This window comes from Onthophagus taurus, chromosome 10 (assembly GCF_036711975.1).
Source record: "Onthophagus taurus isolate NC chromosome 10, IU_Otau_3.0, whole genome shotgun sequence".
In the NCBI taxonomy this organism is placed as follows: Eukaryota; Metazoa; Arthropoda; class Insecta; order Coleoptera; family Scarabaeidae; genus Onthophagus; species Onthophagus taurus.
In genome coordinates, this window is record NC_091975.1 from 12,262,627 (window position 1) to 12,283,552 (window position 20,926).

The 20,926-nt window shown below is 20.4% G+C and overlaps 1 protein-coding gene across 2 annotated transcripts in view; it reads left to right on the forward strand.

Moving 5' to 3' along the window:
* Positions 1 to 6,664, forward strand: part of LOC111421602 (couch potato) — a 162,966-nt gene extending 156,302 nt beyond the window's left edge. For both annotated transcript variants that reach the window (XM_071199343.1, XM_071199344.1), the window contains one exon: positions 902 to 6,664. Coding sequence is in view for 1 of the 2 variants with exons in the window: in XM_071199344.1 (XP_071055445.1) it covers positions 902 to 959 (58 nt within the window). In the remaining variant the exon portion in view is untranslated. The remainder of the gene's footprint in view (positions 1 to 901) is intronic.
* Positions 6,665 to 20,926: the final 14,262 nt, after the last annotated feature.

Consider the following 20,926-nt stretch of genomic DNA (forward strand, 5'->3'; position numbering starts at 1 on the left):
GCAAATATACAACAGAGCAATATTGTTAAGAACAAAATTTACTACAACTTTTGTTCTAAAAGTTTTTTGATAACATACTTCAATTCCCGAATGTTACCATTAATTAACAGCAAAACAGAAAATTCATCAAATTTTCAAATTTTTTAATTTCTCTTAATATTGACGCATCTGAGAGCAAAAATACAAGAAAGCAATATTGTTGATAACAAAATTTGCAACAACTTTTGTTCTAAAAATTTTTTGATAACATACTTCAATTCCCGAATGTTACCATTAGCTAATAGCAAAACAAAAAATTTATCAAATTTTTACATTCTCGAATATTTTTCTATATTGATGCATCTGAGAGCAAAAATGTCAGATAATAATATGTAAAGGACAAAATTAGCTACAACTTTTATTCCAAAAATTTTTTTGTATCATCCTCGGATTACAATTTTTTTCCCATTAGCCGCAATTATTATAAGCAATTATTTTCATTCATTTTCAAAAAATCATAACAAATCATGATTTTATTAAATCATTACGAAATTATCACCAATTATAGTACAAAATATAAGCTTTCCAACGACATAAACGGATTTTCCAAATACCTTTTAGTTTTTGAGATATTACCTTTTAAGCGTAGCATCGTCTTTGGATTCGTTTCAAAGGACTCATCGCGATTAACAATAAAAAGAGGCTAAATTAAGTTTTGAAATGAAAACCTGTCTTCCTCACCCACCCCACCTTTTTCTTCACACCAAAAAGAGTACACCAAAAGTAAATGTAGTTTTTTTTCCTATTTTAGTTCGATTTTTTAGAAATTTTTTATTTTGATTATTTCGTTGAAAGCACGAATTTAAAAATGTTTATTTTTATGTATACTGGGTGATTAATTTTGTGTTGCACGCTTTTTCAGGGAACAAAAGGAGAAGAAAATGGACAATCCTAATTCGTACGTGTCTTTAAGCACTTGACTACAACAAGCAGGGGACGAAAAATTTATTAAATCAAGATCAAGATTTAACATCAAGATTAACAACGTTTAGATAAAAAAATAAATTTATTAAAAAAAGAAGCTAAACCAAAGGTGCCCTAACAGTTAAGTTTTTAGATTTAATATTAACACTATAATTATTACATTAATAACAATTAAGATCTAGCTGTTTCCGGATTTTAAGGATAAGAGTGTTAAATTTAACACTTTTGCATAAAAAAAATAATAATAATAACAACATAATAAGAAAAAACCGGGTTATTAATATATAAAAATAGTATTTTTGTCGAGCTTTCTTTAGAATTAACTTAAAAAAATGAAAACGATTTAGAAAAAAAATTAATTAATTAATTAATCTACATAGACTATCCTCTATTTATACAAGATAAGATTTATAGTTGTCAAGATGAAGTGTATTCCGGTCAATATTAACTATTATATCGTATATAACCGAAGAAAATTAAAAAAAAATTAACAAAAACATACCAAATAGCAATAAACCAAATAAAAAAGGAGTCTTTTCGCTAAAAAAACCAAGAAAAATCGAACGAAGTTAATAAATTCGTAATAAATTCGAGCAAACTCGAAAAAAAACTTAAACATATCATTCTATTCCAGCCGATGCGGTCCTGTACGGTCCGGCTTTTTAATAATTAATTAAAAAAAAAGCTTAAAATAAAAAAAAAACATTTTAATCGAAAAAAAATAACGTTAAGAACTCAAAAATGAGTCTCTCTTATTAGATATTAGTCAAAACTACGCATTTTTTAAAAAATACAACGGAAATCTTAATATAATAATAAATCACCCTGTATATACTTACATTAATTTTTGATTTAATTGAAAAATGTTTCGAATAAATCTTGTTTAAAATTAAATTTTGAACCGATTTTGTTAATAAAAAATTTTGATAAATCCTCCAGGTGGCGCTCTACACTGATTAAAAAAAATAATTATTAATCGAATCAAAAAAATTTTCGAATAAAACTTACGTAAAAATCGATTTAAAATCGATTATCTTAATAAAATTTTTTCGTATCTCTTCTAATTCGGGCTCTATATAGGTATAAAACGGAAATTATTATTAATATTTTAATCAAAACTCGTTGAAAATTGCTTCAATAACAACCCCGTTTAAAACTACCCAAAAAAAAAATTAAAAATTAAAAAAAAAATATTAATCACCCCGTATATATTTTCATAATTTTTGATATAATTGAAAAATGTTTCGAATAAATCTTGTTTAAAATTAAATTTTGAACCGATTTTGTTAATAAAATTTTTTGATAAATCCTCCAGGTGGCGCTCTACACTGATTAAAAAAAAATAATTATTAATTGAATCAAAAAATTTTTCGAATAAAACTTGGGTAAAAATCGATTTAAAATCGATTATCTTAATAACATTTTTTCGTATCTCTTCTAATTCGGGCTCTATATAGGTATAGAACGAAAATTATTACTAATATATTAATCAAAGCTCGTCCAAAATTGCCTCATAACAACCCCGTTTAAAACTACCCAAAAAAAAATTAAAAATTAAAAAAAAAATACTTTTACAAATTTTTGATATAATCGAAAAATTTTTCGAATAAATCTTGTTTAAAATTAAATTTTGAACCGATTTTGTTAATAAAATTTTTTGATAAATCCTCCAGGTGGCGCTCTACACTGATTAAAAAAAATAATTATTAATCGAATCAAAAAATTTTTCGGATAAAACTTACTTAAAAATCGATTTAAAATCGATTATCTTAATAGAATTTTTTCGTATCTCTTCTAATTCGGGCTCTATATAGGTATAAAACGGAAATTATTATTAATATTTTAATCAAAATTCGTTCAAAATTGCCTCAATAACAACCCCGTTTAAAACTACACAAAAAAAGTTAAAAATTAAAAAAAAAATATTAATCATCCTGTATATTTTTTAACTTTATTTCACCATAGAGGATAAAAAATTGATTTTAACGAAAAATGTTTCAAATAAATTTTGTTTCAAATTTGATTTAAAATCGATTATTATAATAAATTTTTTTTATATATCTACAGGGTGGCGCTGTATGGTGATTAAAAATATAATTTTTTGAGGTTATTTTAATAATTAGGGGTTGTATCAAAAAGTTTTTCGAATAATATTTGTTTAAAATTAAATTTGAAATAATTTTTATTTGAAACATTTTTCGATATTATTACTAGGTGGCGCTGTATACTAATATAAAAGCAAATATATATAAAATCGAAAATAATGTTTCAAATAAAACTTGCTTAAAAATTGACTTAAAGTCGATTATCTTAATAAAATTTTTTCGTATCTCTTCTAATTCGGGCTGTATATAGGTATAAAACGAAAATTATTATTAATACTTTAATCAAAATTCGTTCAAAATTGCTTCAATAACAACCTCGTTTAAAATTACCAAAAAAAAAAATATTAATCACCCCGTATATTTTTTAACTTTATTTCACCATAGAGAACGAAAAATCGATAATAACGAAAAACGTTTCAAATAAATTTTGTTTCAAATTCGATTTAAAATCGATTATTTTAATAAATTTTTTTTATATATCTACAGGGTGGCGCTGTATGGTGATTAAAAATATAAGTTTTTGAGGTTATTTTAATAATTAGGGGTTGTATCAAAAAATTTTTCGAATAATATTTGTTTAAAATCAAATTTGAAATCATTTTTATTTGAAACATTTTTCGATATTATCACTAGGCGGCGCTGTATACCAGTATAAAAGCAAATATACACAAAATCTAAATTAATGTTTCAAATAAAACTTGCTTAGAAATTGATTTAAAATCGATTATCTTAATAAAATTTTTTCGTATCTCTTCTAATTTGGGCTGTATATAGGTATAAAACGAAAATTATTATTAATATTTTAATCAAAACTCGTTCAAAATTGCTTCAATACCAACCTCGTTTAAAATTACACAAAAAAAAATAAAAATTGAACAAAAAATATTAATCACCCTGTATATTTTTTAATTTTATTTCGCCATAGAGGACGAAAAATTCATATTAGCGAAAAATATTTCAAATAAATTTTGTTTCAAATTTGATTTAAAATCGATTATTATAACAAATTTTTTTTATATATCTACAGGGTGGCGCTGTATGGTGATTAAAAATATAATTTTTTGAGGTTATTTTAATAATTAGGGGTTGTATCAAAAAATTTTTCGAATAATATTCGTTTAAAATCAAATTTGAAATCATTTTTATTTGAAACTTTTTTCGATATTATCACTAGGCGGCGCTGTATACTAGTATAAAAGCAAATATACACAAAATCGAAATTAATGTTTCAAATAAAACTTGCTTAGAAATTGATTTAAAATCGATTATCTTAATAAAAAATTTTTGTATCTCTTCTAATTCGGGCTGTATATAGGTATAAAATAAAAATTATTTTAATATTTTAATCAAAACTCGTTCAAAATTACTTCAATAACAACCTCGTTTAAAATTACACAAAAAACATCAAAAATTTAAGAAAGAATATTAATCACCCTGTATATTTTTTAACTTTATTTCACCATAAAGGATAAAAAATTGATAATATCGAAAAATGTTTTAAATAAATTTTGTTTCAAATTTGATTTAAAATCGATTATTACAATAAATTTTTTTTATATATCTACAGGGTGGCGCTGTGTGGTGATTAAAAAGGATGGGTTTTTAGGGTTATTTTAATAATTAGGGGTTTTATCGAAAAATTTATCGAATAATATTTGTTTAAAATCAAATTTTTAATGAGTTTTATTTGAAAAATTTTTCGATATTATTACTAAGTGGCACTGTGTAGTGGTATAAATCCAAAGACATATAAAATCGAAATTAATGTTTCAAATAAAACTTGCTTAAAAATCGATTTAGAATCGATTAATTTAATAAAAATTTTTGAGTAATATTTTTCACCCTGTATATTTTTATAATTTTATTTGATAATATCGAAAAATGTTTCAAATAAATTTTGTTTCAAATTCGATTTTAAACCGATTATTTTAATAAATTTTTTTTGTATATGTACAGGGTGGCGCTGTGTGGTGATTAAAAAAATTGATTTTTTGAGGTTATTTTAATAATTAGGGGTTTTATCGAAAAATTTTTCGAATAATAGTTGTTTAGAATTGATTTTGTGAGAGTTTTTGTTTGAAAAATTTTTTGATTTAGCCGCTCGGTGGGGCTGGGTATACGTAAGATTTCCGATGTATTTGCGAAAAAATGCGAAATTTATCAATCATTAGGAAAATATTAGATGAAGTTTTAGAATAGTGTTGTTTGAACGTTTTAACCAAAGGTTTTTTAGGGTAAGTTTTTTAGGTTAAGGTTTTTCCAGTTTTTTTTTTGATATATTTAATATATTACTTTGATTTAATATTATGTATTTTTTAAGTTAGGATGTTTTTCGTGTGATACTCTATTATTAACGATTATTGTCGAGTAGATGTGTTTTTAAGAGAATTAATTAGGTGTAGTGGCCAAAAACCGAGAAAGAGAATCTAAATACACAAAAAATAGGTTTCAATTTTGTCCCAAAGTGTCAATTAAAGTGTTTAAAATAGAATCCGTTCTTGATGTTTCAACGAGTTATGGTGGAATTTGAATTAATAGGGTTGGTTCTCTGCCTCGGGGGGTCGTTTGTGTATGTTGAATGAATTAAACGCAGTTTCTGCGAAGAATTTCCGTCCATAGCGTCGCCTTTTCTCGAAAATGAGTCGAAAATGAGGCGTCGCGAGCTCAATACTTGAGATGACTAAAGTTGTAATTGAAGGTATTGAGATGAAGCGAAAGAAAAAGAAAAACGATGAAATGTGGGAGAAAAAAATGGGAAAAAAATACTAATAATAAGAAAATAAAGAGGAATAATCTTATAACCGGGGACTATAGAGAAAAAAATACATATCAGCTTAAAAAAATAATTATCTAATTAATTAATATTATTATTACCAATTTAAAGATGAATAAAAATTATTACCAAGGTGAAAAAAAGCCGTTTTTCGATGTCGTCGTCGTTTTAGTGGGTTAGAGTATATCTTATTAAAGAATAAATAGATAAAAAAAAATAAAATGAAAAAAAAATCGTATGAAATAAGGATGAAAATAAATAAATAAAGCCACAATCGCCTTCTCTGCTTTAGGAACGTAGGTTCGTAAAAGATAACAAAACACACCACTCTCTAAACATATCATGATCTGTGCCCCTTAATAAGTGACGTCTTAAATTTTTGATAGGTGTTAAGTAATAATTAATATTTAACTTAAGCAAAAAAAAATTAAAAAAAATGAATTTGATAATATTAAAAGAAAAAAGAGGAGGATTAAATGGATTAATCCATAAAAATATTATTAATAAATATAATTAATTATTGATTTATTATTGTTGATACTAGTCAGATATTTGTACAACAAATCCGATCGACCACTTTGATTTCTTTTCTTTTTTTGTGTTTATTTTTTTCGATTTTTGACAAAAAAAAATTAAAAAAATGCATTCCTCGAGAAATAACTATATAAGTATATTATAAAAAATAAAGAAAAGAATTTGATGATAATTGTATTACCTGACAACAACGTACTTAGCTATTATAAAATTAATAAGATTGTATAGGGTCCAAAAGATGGGAAATAATAAATATGTATAATGAACAAAAAAAAATTTTAAAAAATAACTTGTGTGTTTTATTTCATGCCGAAATTAATCCTTCCGGAATTAAAATGTTAATCAAATTTGGGTTTTTAAGAATCGTGGTGTGATGTATATGGTGAATTGTAGCTTGAAGATTTTAGTTTATGATGTGATTTAAAAATAAATATTAAATAGTGATATGATGTTATTAAAAATTTGAGGAAAAAATTATTTTTGAAGAAATTGTGAAATTTATAAATAAAAGAAATTTTAAAAAAATTATATTTTTTATATTTTTATGGATAATGATATGAAATATATGTTAAATTAAAGCTTGAAGGTTCTAGTTTATGATGTGATGTAAAAATTGTAAGATGATATTATTAAAAATTTTAGGAAAAAATTATTGAAGAAGAAATTGTTAAATTTATATATAAAATAAAAATTAAAAAAAAATTATATTTTCTAAATTTTTATGTGTAATGATATGAAATATATGCTAAATTAAAGCTTGAAGGTTCTAATTTATGATGTGATATGAAAATTATAATATGATATTATTAAAAATTTGAGGGAAAAATTATTTTTGAAGAAATTGTGAAATTTATATATAAAAGAGAAATTTTTAAAAAATTATATTTTCTAAATTTTTATGGATAATGATATAAAATATATGCTAAATTAAAGCTTGAAGGTTCTAGTTTATGATGTGATGTAAAAATTGAAAAATGATATAATCGAAATTTTTAGGAAAAAATTATTTTTGAAGAAATTGTTGAATTTATATATAAAATAAAAATTTTAAAAAAATTATATTTTCTAAATTTTTATGGATAATGGTATGAAATATATGCTAAATTAAAGCTTGAAGGTTCTAGTTTATGATATGATATGAAAATTGTAATATAATATTATAAAAAATTTCAGGAAAAAATTATTGAAGAAGAAATTGTTGAATTTATATATAAAATAAAAATTTTTAAAAAATTATATTTTCTAAATTTTTATGGATAATGATATGAAATATATGTTAAATTAAAGCTTGAAGATTCTAGTTTATGATATCATACAAAAATTTTAAGATAATATTATTGAAATTTCCAGAAAAAAATTATTAAAGAGAAAATTGTCTAATTTATTAATCAAAAATTAAAGAAATTTTCAAAAAATCATATCTACAGTATTTTTATGAATAATGATATGATATGTATGTTAAATTGTAACTTAAAGATTCTAGTTTATGATATCATATAAAAATTATAAGATAATATTTGTGAAATTTCAAGAAAAAAATTATTAAAGAAAAAATTGTCTAATTTATTAATCAAGAATTAATGAAATTTTCAAAAAATCATATCTACTATATTTTTATGAATAATGATATATGTATCTTAAATTGTAGCTTAAACATTCTAGTTTATGATATGATATTAAATTTATAAGATAATATTATAAAAATTTTCAAATAAAAATTGTTAAAGAGGAAAGTGTCGAATTTGTGATTTAAAAATTATATGAAATTTTCAAAAAATCATATCTACCGTATTTTTAAGAATTATGATATGATATGTATGTTAAATTGTAGCTTAAACATTCTAGTTTATGATGTGATATAAAAATTTTTAGCTAATATCATTGAAATTTCCAAGAAAAAAATATTAAAGAAGAAATTGTCAAATCTATGAATAAAAGAGAAATTTTCCAAAAATCATATCTACTGTATTTTTAAGAATTATGATATGATATATATGTTAAATTGTAGCTTAAAGATTCTAATTTATGATATGATATAAAAATTATAAGCTAATATTAGTAAAATTTCCTGGAAAATTTTATTAAAGATGAAACTGTCAAATTTGTGAATCAAAAATACGAAATTTTCAAAAAATCATATCATCTGTATTTTTAAGAATTATGATATGATATATATGTTAAACTGTAGCTTAAAGATTCTAGTTTATGATATGATATAAAAATTATAAGATAATATTATTAAAATTTCCTGGAAGAATTTATTAAAGATGAAACTGTCAAATTTATGAATCAAATATACGAAATTTTCAAAAAATCATATCATCTGTATTTTTAAGAATTATAATATGATATATATGTTAAATTGTAGCTTAAAGATTCTAATTTATGATATGATATAAAAATTATAAGATGATATTATTAAAATTTTGAAAAAAAAATTATTAAAGAGGAAACTGTCAAATTTGTGAATCAAAAATTATATGAAATTTTCAAAAAATCATATCATCTGTATTTTTAAGAATTATGATATAATACGTATGTTAGATTGTAGCATAAACATTCTAATTTATGATATGATATAGTAACTATATGCTGATGTTATTGAAATTCCCAAAAAAAAATTAAAGAAAGATTTGTAAAATTTATAAATCGAAATACGAAATTTTCCAAAAATCATATTAACCATATTTTTAAGAATTATCATATGATATGTATGTTAAATTGTAGCTTAAAGATTGTAGTTTATGATGTGATATAAAAATTATGAGCTAATATCATTGAAATTTCCAGGAAAAAAATATTAAAGAAATAATTGTCAAATCTAAGAATAAAAGACAAATTTTACAAAAATCATATCTAATGTATTTTTACGTATAATGATATAAAATATATGTTAAATTCATGCTTATAGATTCTAGTTTACGATGTGATATAGAAACTGTAAGATAATATTATAGAAATTTCCAACAAAAAATTGTTAAAGAAATTGTCAAATTTATGAATCAAAAAGTTATACAAAATTTTCAAAAAATTATATTATTTGTGTTTTTAAGAATTATAATATAATACGTATGTTAAATTGTAGCTTCAACATTCTAGTTTATGATATGATATAAAAATTACAAGATATTATTAAAATTTTCAAACACAAATTATTAAAGAAGAAATTGTCAAATTTATTTTGTCATTTTTAACATAAATTTAATCAACTTGAGAATTTTTTTCCTAATAAACCATTAGATTTAGAACAACAATGTATACTAATAAAACAAAGTACACACCTTTAGCTTCAAAATGATATATCATTCATGATTGTAGTTATATTTTTTCATGAGATATCGATAATTATATAACATGACGTTTTTTGAAACTTTGTCATTTTTAGCATAAATTTAATCAAGTTGAGAATTTTTTTCCTCATAAACCATTAGATTTAGAACAATAATGTATAGAAATAAAACAAAGTACATACTTTTAGCTTCAAAATGATATATCATTCATGATTCTAGCTATATTTTTTGTTGAGATATCGATGATTGTATAACATGATGTTTTTTGAAACTGTCATTTTTAGCATAAATTTAATCAAGTTGAGAATTTTTTTCCTCATAAACCATTAGATTTAGAACAATAATGTATAGAAATAAAACAAAGTACACACTTTTAGCTTCAAAATGGTATATCATTCATTTTTGTAGCTATATTTTTTCATGAGATATCGAATATTGTATACATGACGTTTTTTGAAATCTATATTTTTAAGAATCATGATATAATACATATGTTAAATTGTAGCTTAAACATTCTGGTTTATGATATGATATTAAAATTATAGGATAATATTATAAAAATTTTCAAACCAAAAATATTAAAGAAGAAACTGTCAAATTTATGAATCAAAAATTATTCGAAAATTTCAAAAATCATATCAGGTATATTTTTATTAATCATGATATAATATGTATGTTAAATTGTAGCTTAAACGTTCTAGTTTATGATATGATATAAAAATTATAAGATATTATTATTAACATTTTTTAGAAAAAATTATTAAAGAGAAAACTGTCAAATTTATAAATCAAAATTTATACATTTTCAAAAAATCATAACATTTGTATTTTTAAGAATTATGATATGATTTGTATGTTAAATTGTAGCTTAAACATTCTAGTTTATGATATGATATTAAATTTATAAGATAATATTACAAAAATTTTCAAATAAAAATTGTTAAAGAGGAAACTGTCAAATTTGTGATTAAAAATTATATGAAAGTTTCAAAAAATCATATCTACCGTATTTTTAAGAATTATGATATGATATGTATGTTAAATTGTAGCTTAAACATTCTAGTTTATGATATGATATAGAAACTATATGCTAATGTTACTGAAATTTCCAGAAAAAAATTAAAGAAAAATTTGTCAAATTTATAAATCAAAATACGAAATTTTCAAAAAACCATATCATCTGTATTTTTTAGAATTATGATATGATTTATATGTTAAATTGAAGCTTACAGATTGTAGTTTATGATATGATATAAAAACTATTAGGTAATATTATTGAAATTGTTAGGAATAAATTATTGAAGGAGAAATTGTCATATTTATAAGTCAAGAAGAGAATGAAATTTTCAAAAAACCATATCATCTGCATTATTAAGAATAATGATATGGTATGTATGTTAAATTGAAGCTTAAAGATTCTAGTTTATGATATGATATAAGATCGTATTATTGAAATTTCCAAAAAATAAACATCAAAGAAGAAATTATCAAATTTATGTTTAAAAGAGACATTTTCAAAATATCATATCATCTGTATTTTTAAGAATAATGATATAATACATACGGGGGCGTTCACGATGAAAGGAATATAGTATATATTTCTGTAAATATTGACTTTATAAAAAAAAATTTTATGCAAAAGTTGTTTAATATTTAATTTGTAATTTACATTGAATGGTAAAAATTGTTTATTAATAAAAATGAATCTAGATATTCGAGATCGTCAAGTACCTCTCTAAACATATCATGATCTGTGCCCCTTAATAAGTGACGTCTTAAATTTTTGATAGGTGTTAAGTAATAATTAATATTTAACTTAAGCAAAAAAAAATTTTAAAAAAATGGATTTGATAATATTAAAAGAAAAAAGAGGAGAATTAAATGGATTAATCCATAAAAATATTATTAATAAATATAATTAATTATTGATTTATTATTGTTGATACTAGTCAGATATTTGTACAACAAATCCGATCGACCACTTTGATTTCTTTTCTTTTTTTGTGCTTATTTTTTTGCTTTTTGACAAAAAAAAATTAAAAAAATGCATTCCTCGAGATATAACTATATAAGTATATTATAAAAAATAAAGAAAAGAATTTAATGATAATTGTATTACCTGACAACAACGTACTTAGCTATTATAAAATTAATAAGATTGTATAGGGTCCAAAAGATGGGAAATAATAAATATGTATAATGAACAAAAAAAAAATTTAAAAATAACATGTGTGTTTTATTTCATGCCGAAATTAATCCTTCCGGAATTAAAATGTTAATAAAATTTGGTGAATTGTAGCTTGAAGATTCTAGTTTATGATGTGACGTAAAAATTGTGATATGATGTTATTAAAAATTTGAGGAAAAAATTATTGAAGAAGAAATTGTGAAATTTATAAATAAAAGAAATTTTTAAAAAATTATATTTTTTATATTTTTATGGATAATGATATGAAATATATGTTAAATTAAAGCTTGAAGGTTCTTGTTTATAATGTGATTTAAAAATTGTAAGATGATATTATTAAAAATTTGAGGAAAAAATTATTTAAGAAGAAATTGTTAAATTTATATATAAAATAAAGATTTAAAAAAAATTATATTTTCTAAATTTTTATATGTAATGATATGAAATATATGCTAAATTAAAGCTTGAAGGTTCTAGTTTATGATGTGATGTAAAAATTGTAAGATGATATAATTGAAATTTTTAGAAAAAAATTATTTTTGAAGAAATTGTTGAATTTATATATAAAATAAAAATTTAAAAAAAATTATATTTTCTATGTTTTTATGTATAATGATATGAAATATATGCTAAATTAAAGCTTGAAGGTTCTAGTTTATGATGTGATGTAAAAATTGTAATATGATATTATTAAAAATTTGAGGAAAAAATTATTGAAGAAGAAATTGTTGAATTTATATATAAAATAAAAATTTAAAAAAATTATATTTTCTATATTTTTATGTATAATGATATGAAATATATGTTAAATTAAAGCTTGAAGGTTCTAGTTTATAATGTGATTTAAAAATTGTAATATGATATAATTGAAATTTTTAGGAAAAAATTATTTTTTAGAAATTGTTAAATTTATATGTAAAAGAGAAATTTTCAAAAAATCATATCTTCTTTACTTTTAAAGGTAAGAATGTGTATTATATCTCAAATTAAAGCGGAAACATTCTAAATTATAATATGATATAGAAAAGATAGGGTTCGATTATAAAAATTTTGAGAAATATCATCATATACGAAAAATTGTAAAATTGGTTAGACAGTTTAAAAAATTAAAATTTCAAAAAATCATATCTTCTTTATTTTTAAAGCTAAGAATGTATATTATATCTCAAATTAAAGCAGAACCATTGTAAATTATGATGTGATATAGAACAGATAGGGTTCGATCATAAAAATTTTAAGAAATTGTCAAATTATTAATAAAAAAACATTTTTCAAAAAATCATATTTTCTATATTTTTAAGTATAATGATATGAAATATATGTTAAATTAAAGCTTGAAGATTCTAGTGTATGATATGATATGAAAATTGTAATATGATATAATTGAAATTTTTAGGAAGAAATTATTGAAAAAGAAATTGTCAAATTTATAAATAAAAGAGAAATTTTCCAAACATCTATATTTTTATGAATAATAATATGATATGTTTGTTAAATTATAGCTTAAACATTCTAGTTTATGATATCATACAAAAACTATAAGATAATATTATTGAAATTTCCAGAAAAAAAATATTAAAGGGAAATTGTCTAATTTATTAATCAAGAATTAACGAAATATTCAAAACATCATATTATCTGATATGATAAGTATCTTAAATTGTAGCTTAAACATTCTAGTTTATGATGTGATATAAAAATTATAAAATAATATTATTTAAATTTCCTGGAAAATATTATTAAAGAAAATCATGTCTTTTCTTCTCAAGACGTCTCAAGACTGTCAAATTTATGAATAAAAAATTATAAGAAATTTTTAAAAAATCATATCATCTATATTTTTAAGAATCATGATATAACACATATGTTAAATTGTAGCTTAAACATTCTAGTTTATAATATGATATTAAAATTATAGGATAATATTATTAAAATTTAGTGGAAAAAATTATTAAAGAGGAATTTTTCAAATTAATGAATCAAAAATTATGCGAAATTTTCAAAAAATTGTATGATCTGTATTTTTAAGAATTATGATATAACACATATGTTAAATTGTAGCTTAAACATTCTAGTTTATGATATGATATTAAATTTATAAGATAATATTATAAAAATTTTCAAATAAAAATTGTTAAAGAGGAAACTGTCAAATTTGTGATTTAAAAATTATATGAAATTTTCAAAAAATCATATCTATCGTATTTTTAAGAATTATGATATGATATGTATGTTAAATTGTAGCTTAAACATTCTAGTTTATGATGTGATATAAAAATTATAAAGTGATATTATTAAAATATCCTGGAAAATATTATTAAAGAGGAGACTGTCAAATTTATGAATGAAAAATTATACGAAATTTTTAAAAAATCATATCATCTATATTTTTATAAATATTCTAGTTTATGATATGATATAGAAACTATATGCTAATGTTATTGAAATTTCCAGAAAAAAATTATTAAAGAAAAAATTGTCTAATTTATTTGTCAAGAATTAATGAAATTTTCAAAAAATCATATCTACTGTATTTTTATGAATAATGATATGATATGTATCTTAAATTGTAGCTTAAACATTCTAGTTTATGATGTGATATAAAAATTATAAAGTGATATTATTAAAATATCCTGGAAAATATTATTAAAGAGGAGACTGTCAAATTTATGAATGAAAAATTATACGAAATTTTTAAAAAATCATATCATCTATATTTTTATGAATCATGATATAACACATATGTTAAATTGTAGCTTAAACATTCTAGTTTATGATATGGTATTAAATTTATAAGATAATATTATAAAAATTTTGAAATAAAAATTGTTAAAGAGGAAACTGTCAAATTTGTGATTTAAAAATTATATGAAATTTTCAAAAAATCATATCTATCGTATTTTTAAGAATTATGATATGATATGTATGTTAAATTGTAGCTTAAAGATTGTAGTTTATGATGTGATATAAAAATTATAAGCTAATATCATTGAAATTTCCAGGAAAAAAATATTAAAGAAGAAATTGTCAAACCTATGAATAAAAAAGAAATTTTTCAAAAATCATATCTACTGTATTTTTACGTATAATGATATAAAATATAAGACTATGATATATAAACTATATCATCTGCATTTTTAAGAATTATGATATGATTTATATGTTAAATTGAAGCTTAAAGATTGTGTTTTATGATATGATATAAAAACTTTAAGGTAATATTATTGAAATGCCCATTAAAAAATTATTGAAGAAGAGATTGTCAAATTTATAAATAAAAAATGAAGCAAAATTTTCAAAAAATCATATCTCTTGTGTTTTTAAAAATCTTGGTATGATACTTATATTAAATTGAAGCTTAAAGCCTCTAGTTTATGATGTGATATAAAAACTATAATATCATATTATTGAAATTTCCAGAAAAACATGATTAAAGAAGAAATTGCTAAACTTCTTAATCAAAAATAAAGTAAAATTTTCAAAAAAATCATATCGACCGTATTTTTAAGAATTTCGATATGATATGTATGTTAAATGGAAGCTTAAACATTCTAGTGTATGATATGATATAGAAACTATATGCTAATTTTATTGAAATTTCCAGAAAAAAAATAAAGAAAAATTTGTCAAATTTATAAATCAAAATACGAAATTTTCTAAAAATCATATCCACCGTGTTTTTAAGAATTTCGATGTGATCTGTATATTAAATTGAAGCTTAAAGATTCTAGTTTATGATATGATATAAAAACTATAATATCATATTATTGAAATTTCCAGAAAAACATGATTAAAGAAGAAATTGCCAAACTTATTAATCAAAGACAAAGCGAAGTTTTCGAAAAAATCATATCGACCGTATTTTTAAGAATTTCGATATGATATGGATGTTAAATTAAAGCTTAAAAATTCTAATTTATGATATGATATCAAAACAATGATATAATATTAATGAAATTTCCAGGAATAAATTGTTGAAGAAGTAATTGTCAAAAAGATTAAAAAATTTTCAAAAAACTATATCGTCTGCATTTTTAAGAATTATGATATAATTTGTATGTTAAATTGAAGCTTAAAGATTGTAGTTTATGATGTGATATAAAAACTATTAGGTAATATCATTGACATTTTCAGGCATAAATTGTTGAAGTAGAAATTGTCATATTTATAAATCAAGAAGAGCATGAAATTTTCAAAAAGCCATATCATCTGTATTTTTGAGAATTATGATATGATTTGTATGTTAAATTGAAACTTAAAGATTGTAGTTTATGATATCATATAAAAATTATGAGGTAATATTATTAAAGTTTTCAAAAAAAAATATATAAAAACTGTCAAATTTATGAATCAAAAAATATGCGAAAATTTCAAAAAATCATATCATCTATATTGTTAACAATCATGATATAACACATATGTTAAATTGTAGCTTAAAGATTGTAGTTTATGATGTGATATAAAAATTATGATACAATATTATTAAAATTTTCAAAGAAAAATTATTAAAAAGCAAATTGTCAAATTTATGAATAAAAGGAAAATTTTCAAAATATCATATCTACTATATTATTAAGAATAATGATATGGTATGTATGTTAAATTGAAGCTTAAAGATTATAGTTTATGATATGATATAGAAAATATAAGATCGTATTATCGAAATTTCCAAGAAATAAACATCAAAGAAGAAATTATCAAATTTATGATTAAAAGAGAAATTTTCAAAATATCATATCATCTGTATTTTTAAGAATTATGATATAATACATGCACTGTATGTATTCACTATGATAGGAATATAGTATAGATCTCGGTAAATGTTGACTTTATAAAAAAAAATTTTATGTAAAAGTTGTTTAATGTTTAATTTGTCATTCAATGTAAAAATTGTTTATTAATAAAAATTAATGTAGATATTCGAGATCGTCAAGTACCTCTCTAAACATATCATGATCTGTGCCCCTTAATAAGTGACGTCTTAAATTTTTGATAGGTGTTAAGTAATAATTAATATTTAACTTAAGCAAAAAAAAATTTAAAAAAATGAATTTGATAATATTAACAGAAAAAAGAGGAGGATTAAATGGATTAATCCATAAAAATATTATTAATAAATATAATTAGTTATTGATTTATTATTGTTGATACTAGTCAGATATTTGTACAACAAATCCGATCGACCACTTTGATTTCTTTTCTTTTTTTGTGTTTATTTTTTTGGCTTTTTGACAAAAAAAAATTAAAAAAATGCATTCCTCAAGAAATAACTATATAAGTATATTATAAAAAATAAAGAAAAGAATTTGATGATAATTGTATTACCTGACAACAACGTACTTAGCTATTATAAAATTAATAAGATTGTATAGGGTCCAAAAGATGGGAAATAATAAATATGTATAATGAACAAAAAAATTTTTAAAAAATAACTTGTGTGTTTTATTTGATGCCGAAATTTATCCTTCCGGAATTAAAATGTTAATAAAATTTGGTGAATTGTAGCTTGAAGATTGTAGTTTATGATGTGATGTAAAAATTGTGATATGATGTTATTAAAAATTTGAGGAAAAAATTATTTTTGAAGAAATTGTCAAATTTATAAATAAAAGAGAAATTTTAAAAAATGATATTTTCTATATTTTTATGTCTAATGATATGAAATATATGTTAAATTAAAGCTTGAAGATTCTAGTTTATGATATGATATGAAAATTGTAATATAATATTATTAAGAATTTGAGGAAAAAATTATTGAAGAAGAAATTGTCAAATTTATAAATAAAAGAGAAATTTTCAAAAAATCATATTTTCTAAATTTTTATGTATAATGATATGAAATATATGCTAAATTAAAGCTTGAAGATTCTAGTTTATGATATGATGTAAAAATTGTAATATGATATAATTGAAATTTTTAGGAAAAAATTATTTAAGAAGAAATTGCAAAATTTATAAATTAATTTTCAAAAAATTATATTTTCTATGTTTTGATGGATAATGATATGAAATATATGTTAAATTAAAGCTTGAAGGTTCTAGTTTATGATGTGATTTAAAAATTGTAAGATGATATAATTGAAATTTTTAGGAAAAAATTATTTTTGAAGAAATTGTTGAATTTATATATAAAATAAAAATTTAAAAAAAATTATATTTTCTATATTTTTATGTATAATAATATGAAATATATGTTAAATTAAAGCTTGAAGATTCTAATTTATGATATGATATGAAAATTGTAATATAATATTATTAAAAATTTGAGGAAAAAATTATTGAAGAAGAAATTGTCAAATTTATAAATAAAAGAGAAATTTAAAAAAATGATATTTTCTATATTTTTATGTCTAATGATATGAAATATATGTTAAATTAAAGCTTGAAGATTCTAGTTTATGATATGATATGAAAATTGTAATATAATATTATTAAGAATTTGAGGAAAAAATTATTGAAGAAAAAAATGTTGAATTTATATATAAAATAAATTTTTAAAAAATTATATTTTCTAAATTTTTATGGATAATGATATGAAATATATGCTAAATTAAAGCTTGAAGGTTCTAGTTTATGATGTGATGTAAAAATTGTAATATGATATAATTGAAATTTTTAGGAAAAAATTATTTTTGAAGAAATTGTTGAATTTATATATAAAATAAAAATTTTAAAAAAATTATATTTTCTAAATTTTTATGAATAATGATATGAAATATATGTTAAATTAAAGCTTGAAGGTTCTAGATTATGATGTGATTTAAAAATTGTAAGATGATATTATTAAAAATTTGAGGAAAGAATTATTGAAGAAGAAATTGTTGAATTTATATATAAAAGAGAAATTTTTTAAAAATTATATGATTATGTGATTCTTTAGTGAATTTTAAGGGTACTTTGATATATGAACCATGGGTGACTTCGGCTCCCCTAAGGAGCTACACGTAGTTTAGAAGGGTAGGTTGAAAGTACAAATAGGGCCAAAACGTGCCCTATTATGAGTTAAACATATTCCCCAAATTTCATTTTCCTAGCGTTTATGGTTTTTGAGAAAAAAAAATTAAACCAAAATTTTCCGCCATTTTTGGAGGGGCGTAGCTCCCCAGGGGGGCCGAAGTCGCCCATGGTTCATATATGAAAGTACCCTTAAAATTCACTAAAGAATCACCCCTTGAAGTTTGTTGCAGTCATTCAGATACACCCTGTATATAAAAGAGAAATTTTTTAAAAATTATATTTTCTATATTTTTATGTATAATGATATGAAATATATGCTAAATTAAAGCCTGAAGGTTCTAGTTTATGATGTGATGTAAAATTTTAAGATGATGTTATTAAAAATTTGAGGAAAAAATTATTGAAGAAAAAATTGTTGAATTTATATATAAAATAAATTTTTAAAAAATTATATTTTCTAAATTTTTATGGATAATGATATGAAATATATGCTAAATTAAAGCTTGAAGGTTCTAGTTTATGGTGTGATTTAAAAATTGTAAGATGATATTATTGAAATTTTTAGGAAAAAATTATTGAAGAAGAAATTGTTGAATTTATATATAAAATAAAAATTTAAAAAAAATTATATTTTCTAAATTTTTATGAATAAAGATATGAAATATATGCTAAATTAAAGCTTGAAGGTTCTAGTTTATGATGTGATTTAAAAATTGTAAGATGATGTTATTAAAAATTTGAGGAAAAAATTATTTTTGAAGAAATTGTTGAATTTATATTTAAAATAAAAATTTAAAAAAAATTATATTTTCTAAATTTTTATGTATAATGATATGAAATATATGCTAAATTAAAGCTTGAAGGTTCTAGTTTATGATGTGATTTAAAAATTGTAAGATGATATTATTAAAAATTTGAGGAAAAAATTATTTTTGAAGAAATTGTTGAATTTATATTTAAAATAAAAATTTAAAAAAAATTATATTTTCTAAATTTTTATGTATAATGATATGAAATATATGCTAAATTAAAGCCTGAAGGTTCTAGTTTATGATGTGATGTAAAAATTGTAAGATGATGTTACTAAAAATTTGAGGAAAAAATTATTGAAGAAAAAATTGTTGAATTTATATATAAAATAAATTTTTAAAAAATTATATTTTCTAAATTTTTATGGATAATGATATGAAATATATGCTAAATTAAAGCTTGAAGGTTCTAGTTTATGGTGTGATTTAAAAATTGTAAGATGATATTATTGAAATTTTTAGGAAAAAATTATTGAAGAAGAAATTGTTGAATTTATATATAAAATAAAAATTTAAAAAAAATTATATTTTCTAAATTTTTATGGATAAAGATATGAAATATATGCTAAATTAAAGCTTGAAGGTTCTAGTTTATGATGTGATTTAAAAATTGTAAGATGATGTTATTAAAAATTTGAGGAAAAAATTATTTTTGAAGAAATTGTTAAATTTATATATAAAATAAAAATTTAAAAAAAATTATATTTTCTAAATTTTTATGGATAATCATATGAAATATATGGTAAATTAAAGCTTGAAGGTTCTAGTTTATGATGTGATTTAAAAATTGTAATATAATATTATTAAAAATTTGAGGAAAAAATTATTGAAGAAGAAATTGTTAAATTTATATATAAAATAAAAATTTTAAAAAAATTATATTTTCTATGTTTTTATGTATAATGATATGAAATATATGCTAAATTAAAGCTTGAAGGTTCTAGTTTATGATGTGATGTAAAAATTGTAATATGATATTATTAAAAATTTGAGGAAGAAATTGTTGAATTTATATATAAAATAAAAATTTTAAAGAAATTATATTTTCTAAATTTTTATGGATGAAGATATGAAATATATGCTAAATTAAAGCTTGAAGGTTCTAGTTTATGATGTGATTTAAAAATTGTAAGATGATGTTATTAAAAATTTGAGGAAAAAATTATTTTCGAAGAAATTGTTAAATTTATATATAAAATAAAAATTTAAAAAAAATTATATTTTCTAAATTCTTATGGATAATGATATGAAATATATGCTAAATTAAAGCTTGAAGGTTCTAGTTTATGGTGTGATTTAAAAATTGT